The sequence below is a fragment of the Tenrec ecaudatus genome, chromosome 2, assembly GCF_050624435.1.
Source record: "Tenrec ecaudatus isolate mTenEca1 chromosome 2, mTenEca1.hap1, whole genome shotgun sequence".
Classification (NCBI taxonomy): Eukaryota; Metazoa; Chordata; class Mammalia; order Afrosoricida; family Tenrecidae; genus Tenrec; species Tenrec ecaudatus.
Window position 1 is genome coordinate 232464850 of NC_134531.1, and position 23001 is coordinate 232487850.

At 41.6% G+C, this 23001-nt stretch overlaps 1 protein-coding gene across 1 annotated transcript in view; it reads left to right on the forward strand.

Annotated features, from left to right (window-relative positions):
• The first annotated feature begins 1399 nt into the window (after positions 1 to 1399).
• Positions 1400 to 23001, forward strand: part of MRPL39 (mitochondrial ribosomal protein L39) — a 29476-nt gene continuing 7874 nt past the window's right edge. Inside the window, exons 1-6 of the mRNA XM_075542415.1 lie at positions 1400 to 1528; positions 2412 to 2618; positions 9496 to 9635; positions 11399 to 11498; positions 14205 to 14272; positions 19835 to 19947. Of these exons, the coding sequence (XP_075398530.1) occupies positions 1456 to 1528; positions 2412 to 2618; positions 9496 to 9635; positions 11399 to 11498; positions 14205 to 14272; positions 19835 to 19947 (701 nt within the window). The 5' untranslated portion in view covers positions 1400 to 1455. The remainder of the gene's footprint in view (positions 1529 to 2411; positions 2619 to 9495; positions 9636 to 11398; positions 11499 to 14204; positions 14273 to 19834; positions 19948 to 23001) is intronic.

The following is a 23001-nucleotide window of genomic DNA, read 5'->3' on the forward strand; positions in this document are numbered from 1 at the left end:
GTACCTGTGCACATGCTCCGGTCTAGCCTGCAGTGAAAGGCAGTACCGGGGTCATGACAGTGAGGGGTGAGGCAGCCTCAAGGAACCAGAGGAATATTGTGTGTTTCATTGGTGCTTTATTGCACCTTGATTGACTCATCCCTTCCGTTACCCCTCTGTGAGGGGATGTCCCATTGTCTACAGATGGACTTTGGGTCTCTTTCCTGATCCCCCTCTTTCTCAACGATGCTTTTTTGCTTATTTGTTTTTGGTCTTTTGATGCATATTACCAGTCCTAGGGACACTTTAGGATTACACAGGCTAGTGTGCTTCTTCCATGTGGGCTTTGTTGCTTCTCTGCTAGATGGGTACTTACTTAATTTCAACCCTTTAAGACCACAGATGCTAAATCTTTGATAGCCGGGTACCATCTACTTTCTTTACCACATTTGCTTGTGCACCCTTTTTGCTTTCAGCGATTGTGCCAGGAGGGTGAGCATCACAGAATGCCGGATTGTTAGAACAAAGTGTTCTTACATTGAGGGAGGGCATGAGCAGTGGCCCAAAGTCTGTCCAACACCTCGGTGTATTGCCTTATAAATAAAGGTACATAGGCCAATACCTCTATTTTTATGAACTAATGTTTTGACATATGTACACACTTATGCTTATACCTCTACCCATAGCTGTTTCCTAGACCTTCCCTCTGTTTCCTTTTACCTTCTTCCTGCCCCACCACCACACTCATCCTACTTACTTAGTACTTACGGTCAGCAAGATTGGTACTGCTCCAACCTCCCCAGGATCTCTTCCTCCTCCTTGTTGATCTTAATTTCTCAGTTGTTCTCCTGTCTATGGCCTTGTTTACCCTAGCAATACTATCTTGATACAAATGAATGAGGCAAAATATTAAAATTGTTGATCCATCCATTCATTCATTCACTCACTCATTCATTCATTCATTCATCCAACAGATATCCACAGTCATTCTTCCAACACTTATCTATTAAGTGCCTACAATGTGTCAAGAACTGTTAGAGGTACCACACCAGTGAACAAGAAACAATTGTACCTTTTAAATATGATCTCTCAATACTATATAAATTAATTACTTTGTGAAGAGCTCTATGTATTATAAAGTTCCCCACAATGTCGACACGATGAGTTTCAAGGTCCACATTAACATGGCGATTTAAATGGAGAATCGGGTGCAGCACCAGCCTAGCAACCTAAGATCCCAACCATGCACCCTGAGAGGGTCAACCGGGGTTGGGAGATGCCACCAGCAAGATCACTTCTTGGAGCTGGACGCGCTCGCGATCATCGCTCGCACAGCGTCATGTCGCCCCCTGCTGGTCGCTCTGAGGCCGCGCACCGACAGGACCGGAAGTGCCGCGCGGAACCTGCGGAGCGTGCTCGGGGTTCCGGGGGAGGAAGGCCGAAAGGGCACGTGAGCGCGGCAGGTCTCCGGCGGCGATGGAGGCACTCGCTCTGGGCCCCCGGGGTCTGCACCTTTGGCGGGCCGCCCGTGGCGGCGCGGCCGGGTGGAGTGAGTCCCAGGGGTCGCAGGGACGGGTAGCGAGGACCAGAGGGTGGTGTCGCTGGGGGTCGGGCCCGAGGCAGGCCTGGGCGTCCGGCAGCCCGCAGCGCGGAGGTTGGAGCGTCTCCCGCGTCGCGGGCCGGGAAGGGCGGCCGGGGGCGCAGGGGCGCGCTCTTCCAGCGCCCACCCTCCGTTCCCCTGGGAGCACGCCGTGCCGCCCGCGGATGCGGGGTCGGAGACTAGCTCCACCCTCCTCACCCTCGGTGGAGGCGGACTGTGTCGATGCGGGAACCCCCGGCGCCCGGCTGTGCCCCCGGACTCCCTTTAACACAACAGTGGTTCCGGGTTACTTGTTGCCCCTCACTGAAGCGCAGACTTCACGGAAGGAATTTTTGAACTTCGGGATGTGATATAATTTATAAAGGCATGGGTCTTGGCCAACTGCTATTTTCATCTGGCATTTTGTTTAATTAGTAGTGTTTGAAAGTGATTAAGTTTACCCTCCCCCCCCAGTGCTTTTGTTTTTTTTGCAAACGGTGGGCCCCCTGCACCCCCCTTTTAAATCATTTTATTGGGGGCTCTTATAGCAATCCATGCATCAATTGTAGTAAGCACATTTATACATATGTTGCCATCATCATTTTCTAAACACTTGAATTCTCGATCTTTTAACAAACCCACCACTGGCTCTCCTACAGGAAATACTAGCCGAGCTGGAGACTGAACTAAGTTTTTTCATCTTTCCGGTTGCAAGCTCTAAGTTTTCTACTATCAGTCCAACAGATCCACTGATTGAACCACCCAAGGAATTGGGAATAGGGTGGAGGGGGCCATTCATATTCTATATCATTCATTTCCCCCAATTTTTATATTTCTTGTAATTGTCCCCCAGGATGTATAGCAACATCACCAGCTTCTCAGCTGTCACCAACTAAATTGACAGAAATGCGAAATGAACTCTTCAACAAAGAGAAAAGCAGGCAATTATCACTAACTCCTCGAATTGAGAAGATTGAAGTTAAGCATGTTGGGAAAACTGACCCTGGCACTGTCTTCGTGATGAATAAGAACCTTTCAACCCCTTATAGTTGTGCTATGCGTAAGTAATAGAATCAGGATACCAGTTTTTGACCATTTTATGACTTACGTCTAAGAGCGTGTATAGAAACGGCATGTTTAATTGCTTCCTGAACTTCTCAAAAGTACTTGTTCACATTTTTTTTTTAAGCTCTAGGGGTTCGATTCCTACCTCAAAAAACCAAACACACTGCCCTCAAATTGATTTCAATTGGTAGTGACCTTGTAGGACAGGGTAAAGTGCCCCGAAGGATTTCCAAAGCTTTACAGAAGTAGGCTGCCTTATCATTATCTCCAGCTGCAGTTGGTGGATTTGAACTGCTGACCTTGCAATTAGCAGCACAATGAGCCCCTCTGCAGCCCGGAACCTTGTGGGTATTGTTGGAAAGGGTTGTCTTGTGACTTGTTTGAATTTGCCTAAAATTACCCAAACCAAACCTGTTAAAAGTCCATTCTGACTCATAGCGACCCGTTACAGGACAGAGTAGAATTGTTGTCTAGCAGGCTTTCAGAGGGTAAATCTTTATAGGACAGATAGCCTCAATTCTCTCCCTCTGAGTGAAGAGTGGGTTTGAACTGTTGACCTTGCAGTTGAAGTGTTGCTAGAAGGGTGGGCCTAAATGCATCGCTACTCATGTGCTTTCGCTTTCTGATCTGCTGGGAGCTGTGATCCTGTAGTTGGTCTGTAAAAGATTTTGGTTAAAGGTTTTGAGACCCGGCTTCATAGTTTGTTGTTCTTTTCTTTTCTTGCTTTTATGTGCCAATTTATATTGCTTACTTGCTTGCCCTGCGCTTCTTTGTGTTTATTCTAAGCATGTCTTTACCTTTATATGTGCTTATGTGGCAAATGTGTGAGTGGAAATGGAGTGATTTTGATTGGGGTGAAAATATTTTGTTTATATCGGAAGGGGTCACTGTCCTGTGTGTATTTAGTGTAGAGATGAAGGAAGCAAGGTCACTGTGTATTGTGTGTGTGTGTGAATATTTAATTTTGTTTTAGGTGACGTTCAGTTCTCATTTTTAGCCTTTACACAGGCTGTTCTGTGACATTGGTTGCAGCGTGTCAGCATTCTTATTGTTCCTATTCTAGTTCTTTTTTCACGCCTCCAGCTTCCTCCCTGCCTTTCCTTGCTTTCTCATCTTTGCTTGTTCATCATTTGGTCTCATGTGGTTGATTGTTTCAGGGAGCACGTTCTTTGCAGGTGATATTTATTTTATAAGTCTATTGTTTGGTTAAAAGGTAACTTTTTCAAGTGGTTTATTCCAAGCTAAAAGGTATTTTGGGTTGATAATCTCAGGGATTCCTCTAGTTTCTGATCAGTCCAGTAAGTCTGGTCTTTGTTACAAATTTGAGTTTAGTTCTACATTTTCCTCCAGTTCTGTCCAGGGCCTTTATTGTGTCCCTGATCAGTATAGTTGGTAGTGATAGCTGGGCACCATCTAGTTCTTCTGATCTCGGTCTAGAAAGGTTGTGGTTTGTGTGGGGGTGTTTCTATTGATATAGTTGGTTTCAAAAGACCAAGTTCTTTTGTGGAAATGGGCATTGTCGGAAAATAGAAGATGACTGTGTCAGTAGTTAATTGTCAAGTTACAATATTGCATAACTGTCAAACCACTGAGAAACATGGCCCAGCCAAGTTGATACATAACTTTAACCACCACAGGCAGCATTACTTTAGCCTCACACCCTAACGTTCGCTATTGCCAGATGGATGTTGGTGGTGAGAAAACACGGATAGCAGTTTCTCACTGCTGCCCAAGAGAAATGTCAGGTTGCGAGATAAGTGCATTCGTGTAGACTGGTATCTTCTTGCATCTTCTTTTGAGTTGTTGATTTTCTTCATCCTCTCTTTTTCCAGATGTGTAGGGACCAATAGTTCGTTGTACCTCAGGTTACTGCGCACAAGTTATTAAGACCCCAGACTCCACTCACTAAACTAGAATGTAGTATATTATCTTTCTGAGCTATGTTTTGATGGTTGATTGAATTGTACTGACCCAGTAACACCCCCCCACAAAGTGCTTGACTCTATCTTGAAGTCTCTAACTAGGCCCCTATGTTCTTAATTTTGTGGATATGATTGTAAATGAAGGGACTCCAAAAAACTTAGGAAACAATTCCAGTCTCTTTTGATTCAAATGCCCAGGAGCCTTTTGGAGCTCCTTCCTTTGTATCACACACACATATGTTTATACATGTGCCTAGGAACAATAGTTATACATTTGTGTGCATGTACTCACGGCGGCCTTCTGCACACAAAGACATATCTACCTGTATGTCACATGCTTAATTTTTGGTTGTTACTACTATTGTTGCACAGTTGCATGTTACGGCATTTACTGAGATGGTGTTTTCTTCTCATTCATTTCTCATTGTACTCATGTACTTTGGTCCAACTGTGCTGATTTTGTGGATTGGGTGTTGCCTTTCCCGTCTGCAAAAATAACCACTGCCTAAAGCTAGAGTGTGGTTCTCTCTTTCCCCCTCCCATCCTTGGAACCCATAACAGAATGTTGCTTTCTGTGTATTTCTCTATTCTTGGCTTTTCATAAAAGTGGGGCCATACACTATTTATCCTTTTGTGGTTAGTAACCTGTTTTACTTACAGTAATGTCCTCCAGATTCATACATCTTCTAACAGATTCATGGCCTCTTCATTCCTCTTTATAAAAAACCTACTGCCATTGAGTTGCTTCTAACTGACAGCCACCCTGCGGAATCATGCAAGACTGCTGCCTAGGGTTTCTGAGACTGTAAATCTTCATGGGAGGAGACAGCCTCATCTTTTCCCCATGGAGAGGCTGGTGGGTTCAAACTACTGATTTTTGTGGTTAGCATCTGAACACCTAACCCACTAAGCCATGAAGGCTCTGCTAGTTTTTATCATCGCATAGTATTCCAAGGAGCCCTGATGTCATCATATTGGTTAGGCATTGGGCTGCTAACTGCAAGGTCAGGATTTTGAAACCACCAGCTGCTCTTTGGGAGAAAGATGAGGCTTTCTACTCCTGTAAAGAGTTACAGGGTCAAACACCCACAAGGGCAGTTTCACCCTGTTCTGTAGGGTTGCTAGGAGTTTGAACTGACTCAGTGGCAGGGCATTTGTTTGCTTATTGTGTATAGTATTCCAATGAATGTGCATTATATATTACTTACATTCAGATTGCTTGTATTATAGCTTTGATAAAACTGGCAGTACGTAGTTTGAAACGTCCCCCAAATAGAGCTTGGCATAGATGCATGAATAGGTACACACGCATGCGCACTGTATCGTTTTAACTTGGAAAACAGTAATGATTCCATTTATGTAACAGCTTTGGTTACCAGCTGCCTTCCTTTCCTCTGTTTCCTTTTATTTCCAGCTCTTCAATTAGTTCTCGTGGTAATTGTTTCTTTATTGGTTTTGAGTATTTATTGAGCCTAAGTTATGCGACAGGTGTTAGTGTAACAAAGGAAGCTAACACGAAGCTTAGGCCCTTACAGAGCTGTGTACACATTACATGTAGAGAGGAAGCATTTGAACCATTCTCAGTGTGTCCTGCACCTTGAGATTTGTCATTCGTGCTTTTAACCATTCTGTTTATTGAGCACCTATGTATTTGTGCTCATCACTGAACTCAGAGTACACTGATTAGACCTGGCTTTTGCCTAAATGGAACTGATGCTAGAAAACGAACAACCAGCTGAGCAGCTGCCATTGTGTCAATTCCAACTCATGCCACCATCTATAGGGTGTCAGAGGCTGTAAAGTTTCATAGTAGAAAACGTCATCTTTCTCCTGCAGAGTGGCTAGTGGATTTGAACTCTTGGTCTTGCAGTTAGGAGGTCAACACATTACCCAGTAGGTCACCAGGACTCCATAGAACTTACAGAGTGACTGATAATGTAGACTGTATAGTTTGACTGCCTCTGTAATTAGCTGTAAGTTGGTGTCAACGTAATGGCAGTGAGTTTGGACTTTGGTTTCATGTATACACAGAACATCTCACCAGGACTGATGCCATTCTTGGTTTCTGGAACAGACCAGAGCTGGCTGCCTATATTTGGATTCACATTAATAACTAACACTGGTAACTATGAACGTGAGCATAAAGAAAACAAGATGGTTTGGGAACAAAGCCTAAAGCCCATATAGACTTACTGTGGGTCTATATGAGTATATACCAGATATACTCATGTATAAGCCGAGTTTTTCAGCAAATTTTTTATTTTAAATCATTGGAGGCTTGTACAACTCTGATCACAATCTATAGGTACATCCATTGTGTCAAGCACATTTGTACATTCATTGCCCTCATCGTTCTCAAAACTTTTGCTCTCCACTTAAGCCCCTGGCATCAGCTCCTCATTTTTTTGCCCTCCCTCCCTGCACTCCCCTCCCTCATGAACCCTTGATAATTTATAAATTATTATTTTGCCATATCTTGCACTGTCCGACGTCTCCCTTCACCCACTTTTTTTGTTGTCTGTCCCCCAGGGAGGAGGTTATATGTAGATCCTTGTAATTGGTTCCCCCTTTCCAACCCACCCTCCCTCCATCCTGCTGGTATTGCCACTCTCACCATTGGTCCAGAAGGGATCATCTGTCCTGGATTCCCTGTATTTCCAGTTTCTATGTGTACCAGTGTACATCCTCTGGTCTAGCCAGATTTGTAAGGTAGAATTCGGATCATGATAGTTGGCAGGGAGGAAGCATTTAGGAACTAGAGGAAAGTTGTATATTTCATTGTTGCTACATTGCAACCTGACTGGCTCATCTCCTCCCTGTAACCCTTCAGTAAGGGGATGTCCAGTTTCCTACAGATAGGCTTTGGATCTCCACTCCGCACTCCCCCTCATTCACAATGATGTGATTTTTTGTTCTTTGATGCCTGATCCCCTCTACACCTCGTGATCATACAGTCTGGTGTGTTTTTTCCATGTAGACTTTGTTGCTTCCGAGCTAGATGGCCACTTGTTTGCCTTCAAGCCTTTAAGACCCCAGAAGCTATATCTTTTGATAGTCGGGCACCATCAGCTTTCTTCGCCACATTTGCTTATGCACCCATTTGTCTTCAGCCATCATATCAGGGAGGTGAGCACACGATAAGATTTTTTGGTTCTTTGATGCCTGATACATGATCCCTTTGATACCTCGTGATCACACAGGCTGGTGTGCTTCTTCCATGTGGGCTTCGTTGCTTCTGAGCTAGATGGCCGCTTGTTTACCTTCACACCTTTAAGACCCCAGACGCTATATCTTTTGATCTCTGGGCACCATCAGCTTTCTTCACCACATTTGCTTATACACCTACTTTTTCTTTAGTGATTGTGTCGGGAAGTATTCTTGCATTGATGGAATACTTGAGTGGAGGCCCAATGTCCATCTGCTACCTTAGTACTAAATCTACAAATATATGCACATAGATCTATTTCCCCATCCGCATATATAAATATATTTACATATGTACGTGCCTTTATTTAGACCTCTGTAAATGCCCTTTGTCTCCTACCTCTTTCTTTTGTTTCCTTTGACTTTCCTCTTGTCTCACTATCATGCTCAGTCTTCATTTGGGTTTTAGTAATTCTTTTTGGTAACTTTACCCTCGATCAGACCCTACCAGATCTCCTACACCCTCCTCACCACCGATTTGGATCACTTGTTATTCCCTTGTCCCTGGGTTTGTTAACACCACTACTTTCCCCAACCTCCCCCACTCCCATGTCCCCCCGGAACCTTCGGTGGTCCCGTGGTTTTCTCCTCCAAGAATGTTCATCCAGCCTATCTTATTTAGACAGACCTGTGGAGATAATAACATGCACAAAAACAAGACAGCAAAACCAAGCAACAAAATAAAACCACAGCAACAATACCCAACAAACCAATGACAAAAAACAAAACACAACAAGAAAGAAAAACTTGTAGTTATTTCAAGGATTGTTTGTTGACCTTTAGGAGTGCTTTCCACTCAAATGTGTTGGGGCACCATGCCCTGGCCCCAAAGTCTATTTTTGGTATTCCCTGGAGACTTCGTTGCTGTGTTTCCCCTTGCTGTTATGTTGCACACCCTTAGTGTTTTGCCTCGGTGTGGTGGGATCAGATCAGACAGAATTCCCACACTGTGTCTCCAATGTTGTCCCCTGTAGGGCTATGAGTCATTCATAGATTTTGTGTCTTGTAGTGGGGGCCGGCCATGTGGTCTTCTTTGTGGATTGGCTGCTCTGAGCGGGAATCTCATTGTCAAGGCTTGGTGGGCCAGAATGTGCTCCACTATCTCTTCCTTCCCCTTCATTTGTTCCTGTGTCTTAGCACATTTTGAATGCCAATTTTGTGGTAAAATTAGGTGCCTTGGTTGATATTTGGGTCAGCTTATACTCAAATATATGTGGTATTCTTTCCCAAATTGTGTATGCAAATATCCAAATATGAGGGGAGTTCAAAAAATTTGTGGAAATATTCCATTATCTTTTATTTCTGATATGCCTTGAATTTTCTGTATATATCTTTGTGTCTGTGGATATATCTCTCCATGTATATCTGAGTACTGTTCTAGTAATATTTAAATATGCAATTTTACATAATTGTCTGATGTCATTGAACTATGGAATGATATATATATATATATTTACTTCAAATTAAATGAAGTTAAATTAAAAATTGAAAAAGCTCTTCACAAGCAAACAAAAACCCATTTAAAAAATCATCAGAATTTATATACAGCTAGATTTCTTTTGTTAATATTCCACATTTTGGGTATGTTGGGTATTACTGATTATGATGTAACCCGTAATACATTTCTCCAAAAGACAACTTGTAAAATCTTGCCTTTTCATTGGTTTATTTATTAATACAATAGTTAAAAGTGTAAAACTTCACTTTGAGCTTTGATAAATTTCTCCATCCATTTTAAACTTCTAGATTTAAGTGAGTGGTACTGCCAAAAGTCTATACTGGCTCTTGTTGACGGACAGCCTTGGGACCTGTATAAGCCTTTGACCAAATCCTGTGAAATTAAATTTCTAACTTTCAAAGATCGGGATCCAACAGAAGTGAATAAGGTATTTTTGTCTGTACATCTCTTCCTTCCCACCCCTCACCCGTTTTATTCCATTTGTAAAAGCTCATTTTCTATGGCATATTGTATTAGTCTGGGTACTTCAGAGAAACAAATTCACAGCAAGCCATGTATAAGAGAGAGTTTTATATACAGGTTAAGTGTGCATCAAGAAAACATACCAACACGGTGCTGCCCAAATCCACAAGTCCAACATTAACCCATATGTCCACTCCCTTAAGTCTATACTGGCTCTTGTTGACGGACAGCCTTGGGACCTGTATAAGCCTTTGACCAAATCCTGTGAAATTAAATTTCTAACTTTCAAAGATCGGGATCCAACAGAAGTGAATAAGGTATTTTTGTCTGTACATCTCTTCCTTCCCACCCCTCACCCGTTTTATTCCATTTGTAAAAGCTCATTTTCTATGGCATATTGTATTAGTCTGGGTACTTCAGAGAAACAAATTCACAGCAAGCCATGTATAAGAGAGAGTTTTATATACAGGTTAAGTGTGCATCAAGAAAACATACCAACACGGTGCTGCCCAAATCCACAAGTCCAACATTAACCCATATGTCCACTCCCTTTAACATTCAGTCCCAGAGAGGAGTTTTCTTCGTGGTTCCAGATTTTTTCCAGCTTCTGACAAAGACTACTGGTTCCTGAGTACTCCAGAGGACTGGGTGGGGCATATCTTTTCAAAGCTTTCTTTACAGGCATGGCCTAAACCAATCTAAAGACCAAATTTTAATGGCTCTGAGCAACTGGGCCTACAAACTCTTCTTTCTTCCCTTATTTTCCCCAGAAAACCGAGTAAATAGTGTGGCTTTATCTGACCTCTGGCTAGACAAGAAAAACTACCACAAGGGAGAGGTCAAACAAACATCTTATGATTTGTTTTTCCAGTACTCCACTCCCAAGGTACCATAAGGGATAAATGGCTCAGTGAGCCTTGCCTTTCGAGTTCTTTGGTCTCTTGCTTTCTGATGGTTGGACAAGGATGTTGCTGCCTTAGCCAGTTCTCTGCTTTAGCTGGCAAGGTTCACTTCCTGCAAGACATCCCTGAGGAGAAGCCACATGGACGTACCCTGATGCAGCCCTGGGTGCTGGAGCAGCCGTGTGGAGACCTCTGCCAGTGCTGAGATGTTTACACATTCACTGATTCTACTTTCCTCCTGCAGTCGGCATCATAGTGTCTGTTTTGTGAGATGGAGGAGGACTTTGTGGATTGGTATCGGACATATGGGCTAATGGATTAATGTTGGACTTCTGGATTTGGGCAGCATTGGGTTGGGATGTTTTCTTGATGTGCACTTAAAACTCTTATACATGAGTTTCTGTGGATTTGTTTCTGTAAAGTCCCCAGACTAACACATATGAAATGTTAAAACATAGCCAATGGTCAAATGTCTTACACTGGATAGTCAGGGTTTCACTTGTTAGGCTTCAAAGAAGTTTAATAACATATTAAAAACACGGGCCTCAAAATAAAGTTGTGCATGAACAGTAACGCTTTCTGTTGATTTACAACCACTGTTGTGTGTGGTAGCTTTTACAGAAACATGCCCACAGCACGAGCCTGGCACTTCTTTTGTGGAGTTTGCTTTTATGAATAAAAGTAGAAGTAATGCCAGGGCCCGATGCTAACTATTCATACAGTTTGAGAAATATTTCTTGAGTCAAAGTTGATCCAGATTTTTAAAATGAAAGAAAGTATAGTGAATCTTAGTGCGCGTTAAATCTGTTCTCTTCCTTTCCCTTAGGCTTATTGGCGCTCTTGTGCCATGCTGATGGGCTGTGTAATAGAGCGGGCATTTAAAGAGGAGTATGTGGTCAATTTGGTCAGAGCTCCAGAGGTGCCTGGTATGTATGAAAATATATATAGACCTTCTGTAATCCTTGAATATAATTTTAAATAAAATATTCCCACACACAGCTTGCATTTTTTGTGGGTAACTGAATCCACCATATTGATGTGAGGTGAAGAAATTGTTCCCACTGCCAGTGTGACAAATCTGACTCATTGCAGGTCAGCCATCAGTGAAGAGCATTGTCTTTGAATGTGTGAAGCCGGGGGCCTAGGAGTCTAAGCAGGTTGCAGGCATGAGCTGTTGGTGTTATTTTATAAGAAGCACCCATGATGCTAGAAATGGGCTCCCCTGGAAGGTTGTAAGGTGGAAAGGTGGACTTTTCCGTGTTCTGGTTGGTAATCCATATTAACTTTGCTAATGCAGATGCCAACGCTTTTGTTAAAGACCATTTGTACATGCATATGGTAAACACTTAATAGAAAACGAACAATGTGAATGGCAGTTTCCAAATTGAAATACTTAATTTCATTTAAATGACATAGTCACCACCAATAAGATAACTTTAGCAGATTGATAAAAGTTATCTTTGATGACAGCTGTTACTGACAAAGATGTGACAAGAATATTACTATACACAATTGGGTGGAATTTGAAAACGGTGTGCATTAAGTCCCTGAATGAAGAATTGTCAGACAGTTTGACCTTGCCCTTTTCTGTTTTGTAAATCTGTGCTCTCTGAAACAGTGGCGCCAGCCCTTGCCATTAGCAGCTCAGGGCTCTGCACTGGCCCTACTTCAGCAAATTCTTCCCCACAGTCACCGTTTAAATCATTGAACCTTTTCTTGCACTAAAACCTGTTGCCACTGAGTCTATTCTAACTCATCGTGACGCTGTATAGCGTTTCCGAGGCTGTAGAGTTTATGGGAGCAACAATTCTATTCTAACTCATCGTGACCCTGTTTAGCGTTTCCGAGGTTGTAGAGTTTATGGGAGCAACACGCCTCATCTTCCTCCCTCAGAAAAGTGCGGGCTTTGTGTCTAGGAGCCCAATGCATATAACACACGCACACCACCAGGGCTCCTTATTCTGCACTATGTACCATGTGCACCTGTTCCAACTTACCCACAGATTCTTAAAGACACAGGAACATGTAAGCCAGGGATTGCCTTAATTCTTTTTGGCTTATTCTTTGTTTTACATTAAAAGTGTACCTATTTGTTTTATAGTTACATAAGAAGTAAAGTGATATGAATAAAGATAATAATTAAGATATTGAATACCCAAACCCCAAAATAATATAAATGTGCACACATGGGGTTTTGAATAAATAAAACGTGATAAATCATTTTCGGTGGAATACTGTTTGACTACCAAAAAAATTAAATAAAACTACTGGTACAGTTATTGTGTGATGCTGAATTGGTTCTGATGCATAGCAAACCCTATAGTGATCTCTGTTTAAGATCTCCTGAAATCAAGATTTACAGCAGCATGTAGAACAGGTCACATTTTTTAAGGGGGAAGTATATACAACAAAAATATTTGAAAGAAAGGCAAAAAATAATACATAGGTGTTGATTTTTCAGGAATGGGAATGATGGAGAGGGAACTTAATTTTTCACCTCTAACTTTGAATCCTTTTTGCTAATGTGAATGTGCATATATTTTTTCTGGTTGCTTTTTTTTAATCATTGGGAGCTCTTACAGATATAATATTGTGTAGGTCAGTCACATCAAGCAGTGTTGCACAGTTGCTTCCTCAGTTTCAAAACCTTTTCTTCCTGATCTCCTTAATAATAGCTCCCCTTTATCCCCTCCCTCCCCTAAGCATACACTTTTATCAAAAGAAAAAATATTGAAGACATTTAGAAGATTTTAAAAAGAAACTTATTCAGCATTTCATGCCCATTTATTATCTACTTATTATAGACTGTTTTCGTCCCCTATCTACTGGGAGATACGTTCCACGACACTCAGTGGCTGCTGGAGACCATGCCTAGCACTAAACCCTACATGTACTATGCTTTTTATCTCATACACACACACCTGTGACAACGTCTAATTCATAAGCACCAAAAGAGATCAATAGCAATGATAATGAAATAGACCAATTGTAACAATATTCTGTAGTAAAAGTTTCATGAATGTGATCCCAGCCGGGAGCTTTCACTTTTCTCTTAAGAAAGTGTGACTCTCAGCTTCTCTGGCATTTTCATATCACCAACTTCACCACTTTTGAGCTTTGAAACAAGCGCTGCTCCCTAGCTAAGCTTACTCAGTGACCAGAGTGGGGAGTGCATACCGCATGGATAGCTGGACAAAAGGGTGATTCACAACGCGGTGAGATTTTGATGCAGCACAGAGATGATTTTTTAATTTAATATAAATTCTCATGTAAACTTTCCATGTGTCGTGGGTAACTTATGAACTGTTTTTTTGGAAGTTTTCATTTAATTTCAATTATGGGTGACCCTGGGTAACTAAAACCATGGAATGGAATATAAAGATAAGGGGTACTACTTATCATTCCTCTTCTTGTCCCTTTGGGATTGTTATGTCTAGTGACTATTTGAAATTTCTGCAGTGATATTTTCTTGCCTGCTTTACAAAATGTCAGCCTATTGGGTATCACCAGAGGGTGAGTTAATCTGGTGGGGAGGGAAAAACATTCAGAGCTCTGGCGAGCCGGGCAGTGGCAGCCGTTTTAGAATTGTTGATTTGGGAGAGATCACTAATCCTTCATTGTTGGATTTTCAGTAATTGCTGGAGCCTTCTGCTATGACGTAGTTTTGGATCAGAGACTCGATGAATGGATGCCAACAAAAGTAAGCTCTTTAATTCTGTATGGTATTAATTTTAGTGCCTTTCTCTGTTAGAATGAAGCCTGTGTTGATAGCATTGGGTTGTAATGCGTGTTAGGGATGTTTAAAAGAACATGTTAATGTTTGTTTTTCACTGTAACTGAGACAGGCATGAGAATGAGTATATTCACAATTGCATGGTCAGTTGCTTATAAGTTTTATGCTTTATTTGACTTTTTCCAAAAAGCCTTTTTTATTATTCCTTAAGATAGTGGCCTTCAATTATTACAGTAGATGCTGAGAACCTAGCTCAGGGATGCTTAGCTCTCTTAGTCGAGGTGGTGGACCTGGAACTGAGCTGCTTGGAAACCCCTGCGTGAAGCATTTTGGACAGTACGCGTTCCTTTGTAACAGAAAGGTCCCGTGTGGAGAACTGTGTGGAACTAAACGAGTCAGACTACTGATAAAGCTGCTCCCTCACACAGCACCAAGTAGCCAGCTTCCTCTGTGGACGGCCTTCCTTCGTCGTGTGAGGCGCTCCTCTGTGTTGGCTTGGGAGAGCAGTAGCAGCACCAGTTCCCGCCGCTGTCAAGTTGGTTCGGCCTGGGCGTGACTCCTTAGGTGTCAGAAATGGCTGGTTTGGGGAAGCAGATCACCAGCACTGCTCACTGGGAAAGTCTGAACCAAAACTGCGCCTTAGAGAAACTGGCAAGCAGAAAAAGGATGGTGTATGGCTGACTGTATCTTATCAATTCCCTGGATTATATTTTATCAACTCCCCATTTCAATGTTTCCAAAAACAGAGGCGATCTTACAGTGGACATTTTATAATTATAATTGGTACTCTTTATTATTGGTAAATTTACGATTGTTGACATAGTGTGAAGTACTGTAGTTCTTAAAAAACACAGGCTTTAGAGGTAGGAGAGATCCAGGGTTAGAGTCTAGCTTTGGAATTATATAATCATGCTCATGTTAGTCAATATGGAGAGGAAGGGAGGAAGGAGAAAGGGGGGGAGGGAAAGAGAGTGGCTGGAAGGGGGCCAGGGAAAGGATTGGAAACCTTTCTTCCCGATCCCTGGATTCTTGTCAAATGTAGCTGCTTCTTCCTTTTATGGCCCTGAATAGAAGAGAAGATTTTTACTTGGACATGATGGCAGTGGATTTGAAGTACAGACTCATTAGTCAAGATTCAACTCTTGTTATCTATGACACTAGCTGCTGCTTTTTTCTTCTTTTAAAGTTTTCTCTGATAAATGTACTAGCTAATTACTGATTGCATGGGGTGAGTAGAAGGCATAGAGAAAGGGCAGTTACATTGAAGTAACACATGTATAAAACCACGAATGTGGATTTGTTCTGCAGTAAACTATACCTTTAAGAATAGGTGACAGTTACTTCGTATGAAGACTTCTAATAGGAAATTCATAGAAATAGTTTGATAAAATTTTTTATGCAAAAATTGTTTACACAATAGGGATTGATAACAGAATAAAACGGAAACTTTTCCATTTTGGTGAACAATAACCACAATATCCCCATGGCTCAGTTTTCAGCCAAACACTATTGAGGGTCTTCCCTTTTCTCAACCCTCTGCTTTGGTGTTAGGTGCCATTGAGTCGGTTCCAGCCATAGAATCTGTGCGCAGCACAACGAAACACTGCCCGGCCCTGTGCTAGCCCCACAATTATTCCATGCCTGAGCCCATTGTTGCAGGCCTGGTGTCAATCCGTCTCACGGAGGGCCTTCCTCTTTGTCATTGCTGCTCTACCCAAGCATGATGTCCTTCTCCAAAGACTGGTCTCTCCTGACAACATGTCCAAAAATGTGTTATCGAAGGTGAAGTCTTGCCATCCTTGCCTGTAGTCTAGCCTTACTTCTTCCAACACACATCTGTTTGTCCTTTTAGCAGTTCATGATTCTTTCAATATTCTTCTCCAGCATTGCAATTCAAATGCATCTAATTTTCTTTGGTCTTCTATATTCAGTGTCTATAACTTTCACATACATACGAGGCAATGGAAAATACCATGGTTTGGGTCAGGTGCACCCTGGTCGTCAAAGTAACATCCTTGATTTTCAGTAGTTTAAATCTGTGCAACAAATTTACCTAATGCCACGCTTCTTTTGATCTCTTCACTGCTACTTCCATGAGCATTGATTTTGGATCCAAGCAAGTTAAAGTCCTTGACAACTTCAATCGCTTCTCCATTTATCATGATGTTACTTATTGGTCCAGTTCTTTACACGGAGCTGTAATGCGTCGTAATGCGTACTGAAGGCTGCAATTCTTGTTTTTCATCAAAAGTACTTCAAATCCTACTCACTTTCAGCAAGCAAGATGGTATCTTCTGCATATTTCAGATTTTTAGGAAGTCTTCCTCTAATCTTGATGCCACATTCTTTTAAATTGAATTCAGCTTCTCTGGTGATTTGTTCAGCATTCAGACTGAGTAAGTGTGCTGAGAAGATACAACCCTGACACATACTTTTCCTGATTTTAAACCACTAGTATTCCCTTGTTCTGTTCCCACGACTGTCTTGATCCGTGTAGCGCTTCCACATGAGCATAATGTAGTGTTCTGGAATTTCCATTCTTCTTCAGATTTGTTATGGTCCACACAGTCAAATACCTTTGCATAGTTAATGGAACCAAATACCAAAAGGGTGTTTACTTTTGCTATTCTCTACTTTCAGCCGTGTTCCATCAGACATCAGTCATTAGATCCTCTGCTCCACATCTTCTGAGTCTGGCCTGTCATTGTGGGATGATCTTCAGCAGAAGTTTACTTACTTGCATGCGATAACAATGATTGTGTTTTATTATGGGCATTTTGTTGGGTCACCGTTGTTTAGAATGAGTACAAATATGGATCTCTTCCAGTCAGGTGGCCAAATAGCTGTCTTCCAAATTCCCTGGCACAGACAGTGAGTGCTTCCAGGGATCAGCTTGTTGAAATGTTTCAGTTGGTATTCCAACAATTCCTGGAGCCTTGTTTTTGGCTAATGCCTTCAATGCCACTTGACTTCTTCCGTTAGACCTTCTGCTTACCAAAGGTAATGTCCTTTTCCAGGGACTGCTTCCACAACTTGATCAAAGTACATGAGACAGACTCTCACCATATTAGTTTCTGAGGCGTATTCTGGTTGTGTTTTCTCTAAGACAGACTTCTTTGTTTTTCTGGCAGTCCCGGTTAGGTTCAAGATTCTTTGGCAACACTGTAACTCCTATGTATCAATTCTTCTCTGGATCTTCTGTCCTCATCTCACTGTCCAGTGTTCACATGCATAGGAGCTGGTTGAAAATACCGTGACTAGGGTGAAGCATACCCAGTCCTCCAAGAGCATCTGTGCTTTACAACTTTGTAGGGAAGCCTTGTGTAACCGATGTGCTCAGTGCAATGTGTCATGCGATCTCTTGCTTGCGGCTTCCGTGAGCACTGATTGGAATCTGAGTCAGGGCCCTTGACAAAGCCACTCTCTTCCCTGTTCATCATGACGTTGTCTGCTGGTCCAGTTGGGAGAATTTTTGATTTCTTTACCCTGAGTTATAATCCATATGGAAGACTTTAGTGTTTGATCTTCACCAGTAAGTGCTTCAAATTCTCCTTGCTTTCAACATTTGCTCTTTCAGAGTTTTAACGAATCTTTCTTCTCACATTATTTTCTCAGCATAGAGATTGAACATGTACAGTCAAGTCCGATGCACATTTCCTGGTTTTAATCTCTGGACTGTTTCCTTGTTCCTTGTGAATGACTGCCTCTTGGTCTGTCTAAGGTTTTACAACTAAGTGTACAATTGAGTGTTCTGGAATTCCCATTCTTTCAGTGTTCTCCACAGTTAAGATCCACACAGGTGAACACGTTTGCAGAATCAAAGCCAAGCACCAGATAAGTCTGTTGGTGAATAATAACACTAGGGAGGGGGGCCCGCGATTTAGAACAATGAGCCATTCAAGATCAAAAGGCAGCATTTGACCACGACCGAATTCAGAAGGCAGTAAGAGTTAAGGCTGGAAATGGGAAAAACAGGAAGTGGGATAAGTGATGTTACATTGTGAGATTTGCAACCAGTGACAGTGTATATGAATTGTTGAATGAAAGACTGATTTACTTTGTAAATCTTCGCCCAATTCACCATAAAAAGTTGAAAATATGTAATAGGCACATACAATAAAACATACATTCTTACAGCAGTTTGTACATGTTTCGTTGTATTATTAGACACTTTGCATTGTGTCACTGTTCTGACTAGCTCTGCCTGTTTCCACCACCCCCCTTCATCTCTGCCTCTCAAAGTGTTCGCGTGTCCATTAGAGTTGCTTTGCCAGTTGGAAAGGAACCTTGGTAGTCCAGTGGGTTAAGTATTGGCTTGTTACTGAAAGAGTGGCGGTTCCAGACCACTCCCAGTCTGCAGGAGGAAGATGTAAAGACTTGCAGCCTGGGAGCCCCAAGGAACGGTTCCACTGCCTCAGAGGGTTGACACAAGTTGGGATCAACTTGATGCTATTGGATTTGGCTATTTGATTTCAACATAGATAATTCGTTAAAAGAGCACGATGCTCTCGGAAAACACTTGATTGAGTTAAACTGCTAAACTGACTTCTGAGATAGTTTCTGGTCAAGGTTGAAAAGTTACTTTTATGGATCTCATAAGAATTTGAAGTTCTGTAAACATTTTCCCTTTTTTGATGAAGAAACATCTGCTGAGTTCTTGATCGAATGTTTTATAATGGCAGATGGCAGCTGGACCAGTGCCGCTGTTCCCCTCCCAGAAAAAAGCCCCAGATTCACTGCCATCGAGTCGATTCTGACTCATAGTCGATACCGTCCGGTTATTCTGGGGTCACCATGTCATTTAGACCTGCGGTCCTTTTCCTTGTCCTGCGGGTCTCTTCCTTTTTCTGTCACTCCAGCCTCAATCATAGTTGTTTTTTATCAAAAAATTCATAAACAATGTATAAAGCTGACATTTTAATCAAATAGGGTTATAGGGGGGGGGATATATATATTATTTTGGATGGGACCAAAATGACATTTACATTTTCTAGTGAAATTTCTGAATCATGTAAATAATGTTCCCACTTACTATAAAGACTTAATCATATTGTTAACACAATTTTTGGTGTGTCTTGCTACTTATTTAACATTTCTACTTGTCACATCATAGTTTTAATAAATGCATCACTATATAATTTGCATGAAATGCTACTTAACAGTGTAATTGGATTAATTTTGAGTATTGTTACTTGGTGAGGCTGACATCTTCATCACAAGTATTTCATCCATAGAATTGGGCCAGAATACAAACTTTGTATTTTATGTTCTAAATTAGTAATTTCCTCTCCTTATATATTTGAGACCGGAACCCTGGTGGCATAGTGGGTTATGCAGTTTGAAACCACTGGCTTCTCCTCTGGAGAAAGATGAGACTTTCTACTTCTATAAAGATTTACAGTCTTAAAAAAACCCACAGGGGCAGTCTTGTTCTTCCCTATAGGGTCTCTCTTAGTAATCTTGTCTAATTTATTGAGAAATACTTTGAAGTCATGTATTCTTAAGACTAATCTTTTCATTTTTTTAAAGGAGAACCTGCGTTCCTTCACAAGAGATGCTCAAACTTTAATTTATAAAGATCTTCCCTTTGAAACTTTGGAAGTTGATGCAAAAGTAGCATTAGAAATATTTCGGCACAACAAGTAAGTGTTAGTTTCCTTTGAACCAATAGTAAACTGCTCAAGATTATATGTAATAAAATCCACTTTTGAAAATTCCTATATTGGATATACATATGACACTGTTGTATTTTCAGCTTCAAGGTCTTTTTTTCCTGCCCCCACCTTTTAACTTTTATTCCCCTAATTTTGTTTATTTTACTGAGAAGAACATTGTCACCAAACTGACTTCCGCGTTTGTTAGGCCAAATATCTCCACTTGGCCTTACTGTCTTTCCTTTTAACATGCATTCAAAAACTTACTTTGTAAAAGGAAATAGAGGAAAGAACTAGGAGGCAAAGGGCATTTAAAGAGGTCTAAATACAGGCATGTACATATGTAAATATATAGGATGGTGGGGAAATAGATCTACGTATATTTATAGGTTTAGTATTAAGGCAGCAGATGGACACTGGACCTCCACTTAAGTACTCCCTCAATGCAAGAACACTGTTCTATTAAATTGGCATTCCATGATGCTCACCTTCCTGACATGGTCGCTGAAGACAAATGTGTGCATAAGCAAATGTGGCGAAGAAAGCTGATGGTGCTCAGCTATCAAAAGATATAGCGTATGGGGTCTTCAAGGTTTGAAGGTAAACAAGAAGCCATCTAGCTGAGAAGCAATAAAGCCCACATGGGAGAAGCACACCAGCCTGTGTGATCATGAGGTGTCGAAGGGATCAGGTATCAGGCTTCAAAGAACAAAAAAACCATATCGTTGTAAATGAGGGCGAGTGCAGAGTGGAGACCCAAGCCCCATCTGTAGGCAACTGGACACGGGCAACTGGGTCGCGGGGAGGAGATGAGCCAGTCAGGGTGCAGTATAGCACCGATGAAACATACAATTTTCCTCTAGTTCTTAAATGTTTTCTCCCCCCACTGTCATCCCAATTCTACCTTACAAATCTGGCTAGACCAGAGGATGTACACTGGTACAGATAGGAAGTGTTCATGAGGGAGGTGGAAGTGGGGGAAATGAGCTGATATCAAGGGCTCAAGTAGAAAACAAATGTTTTGAGAATGTCGATGGCAACATATGTACAAATGTGCTTGACACGATGTATGTATGGATTATGATAAGAGTTGTATGAGCCCCCAAAGAATGATTTATAAAAGAAAAAAGAAACTTGCTTTGTGTGCTTGGCAGCCATCCCCTGCCATCGTTCCTTCTTTGAATGACAAGGTTAAGATTGAAAATGCAAGCAGTTTGGAAGCTGATGTAGTATGTTTACGTGCCAGGTCTTAAGTCTTTTGCATGTTAATGAACCATTTGGTAGATTTTCTTTTCAACATTTTAAATACTGCGTAGCATCCCAGTTTCCTCTTCCACTCAGGGAACTTCACCTCTACTAATTGTATATGCTAGTCAAATTTTAATATCAATCTAATTGAAAATTAGAACTAATTAGAAACGGGAATCTGCGCTACAAAAATTTTAACATAAGAACTATATCCAGAAGTTAAAATATGCATTCCCAAATTGTGAGTGTTTATAAATTACAGTTTCCTTAAGTAGGTAGAAATTCAGTCACACATTTTCATAGGTGTAGTTTATTATACATAGGTTCTTGTGTTAATCCACAAAGTCCCCCTTGATACATCCTTTAGCTCAGTGATTCTAAACTTTCCTAATGCCGTGACCCTTTAATACAGTTCCTCATGTTGTGGTGACCCCCAAACATAAAGTTATTTTCGTTTCTACTTCATAACTAATTTTGCTACTGAATCAGGCAATCCTTGTGAAAGGGTCATTTGACCCCCGAAGGGGTTGCGACCCACAGGTTGAGAACCGCTGCTCTAGCTTATCATTTATCAGATGGATATCCTTCAGATTAATCTTCTGTAAGACATCATTTGGTATACTGAAAAAGTTGTGTTCAGCTAAGAGTAGAGCACTGTCATAAATTTAACAATCATTTTTAATGTACTCATGCACACTATATCCAAAGTACATATAGAAAATAATATATTTCCAATTGCATATGCTTAGGTCACCTTTTTCTTGTATTATTAAGAAATATATTTTTAATGTAGATCAAATGTTGACATGATAACAGGCTATAGTAGTGGTTACATGTTGAGCTGCAAACCACATGGTCAGCGGTTCAAAACCGCCAGCTCTTCTGCAGGAAAGGATGGCTTTCTATTCCTGTATAGTTATAGGCTCGGACGCTCACAAGGACAGTCCTACCCTCTCCGTAGGGTCACTGTGAGTTAGAATCAACTTGACAGCAGTGAGTTTGGTTTTGGTTTTATGAAGGGTCTTAAAGAACCCTGGTGTCAGCCTGTGTGATCACAAGGTGTGATAGGTATCAGGTACCAGGCATCATCAGAACAAAACATCTTACCATAGTGAATGAGGTGGGGAGTGCGGAGTGGAGACCCAAGGTCCATTTGTAGGCCACTGGACATCCCCTTACAGAAGAGTCTTGAGGAGGAGACGAGCCAGTCAGGGCAATGTAGCAACGATGAAAAATACAACTTTCCTCTCGTTCCTAAATGTTTCCTCCCCGCCCACCCTCCCCTCCTTGCCCCTCACTGTCATGATCCGAATTTTACCTTGCAAGTCTGGCTAGACTAGAGGATGTTCACTGGTGCAGGTGGGAACTGGAAACATGGGGAATCCAGGACAGATGATCCCTTCTGGACCAGTGGTGTGAGCGGCAATACCAGGAGGATGAAGAGAGGGTGGGTTGGAAAGGGAGAACCAATTTCAAGGATCTACGTGTGACCTCCTCCCTGGGGGACAGACAACAGAAAAGTGGGTGAAGGGAGACGTCGGACAGGGCAAGATATGACAAAAAATTTATAAATTATCAAGGGTTCATAAGGGAGGGGGGAGTGGAAAGGGAGGGGAAAAAATGAGGACCTGATGCCAGGGGCTTGGGTGGAGAGCAAATGCTTTGAGAATGATGAGGGCAATGAATGTACAAAAGTGCTTTACCCAATTGATCTATGTACGGATTGTGATAAGAGTTGTATGAGCCCCTAATAAAATGATTTAAAACAACAACAACCCTAGTGTCATAGTGGTT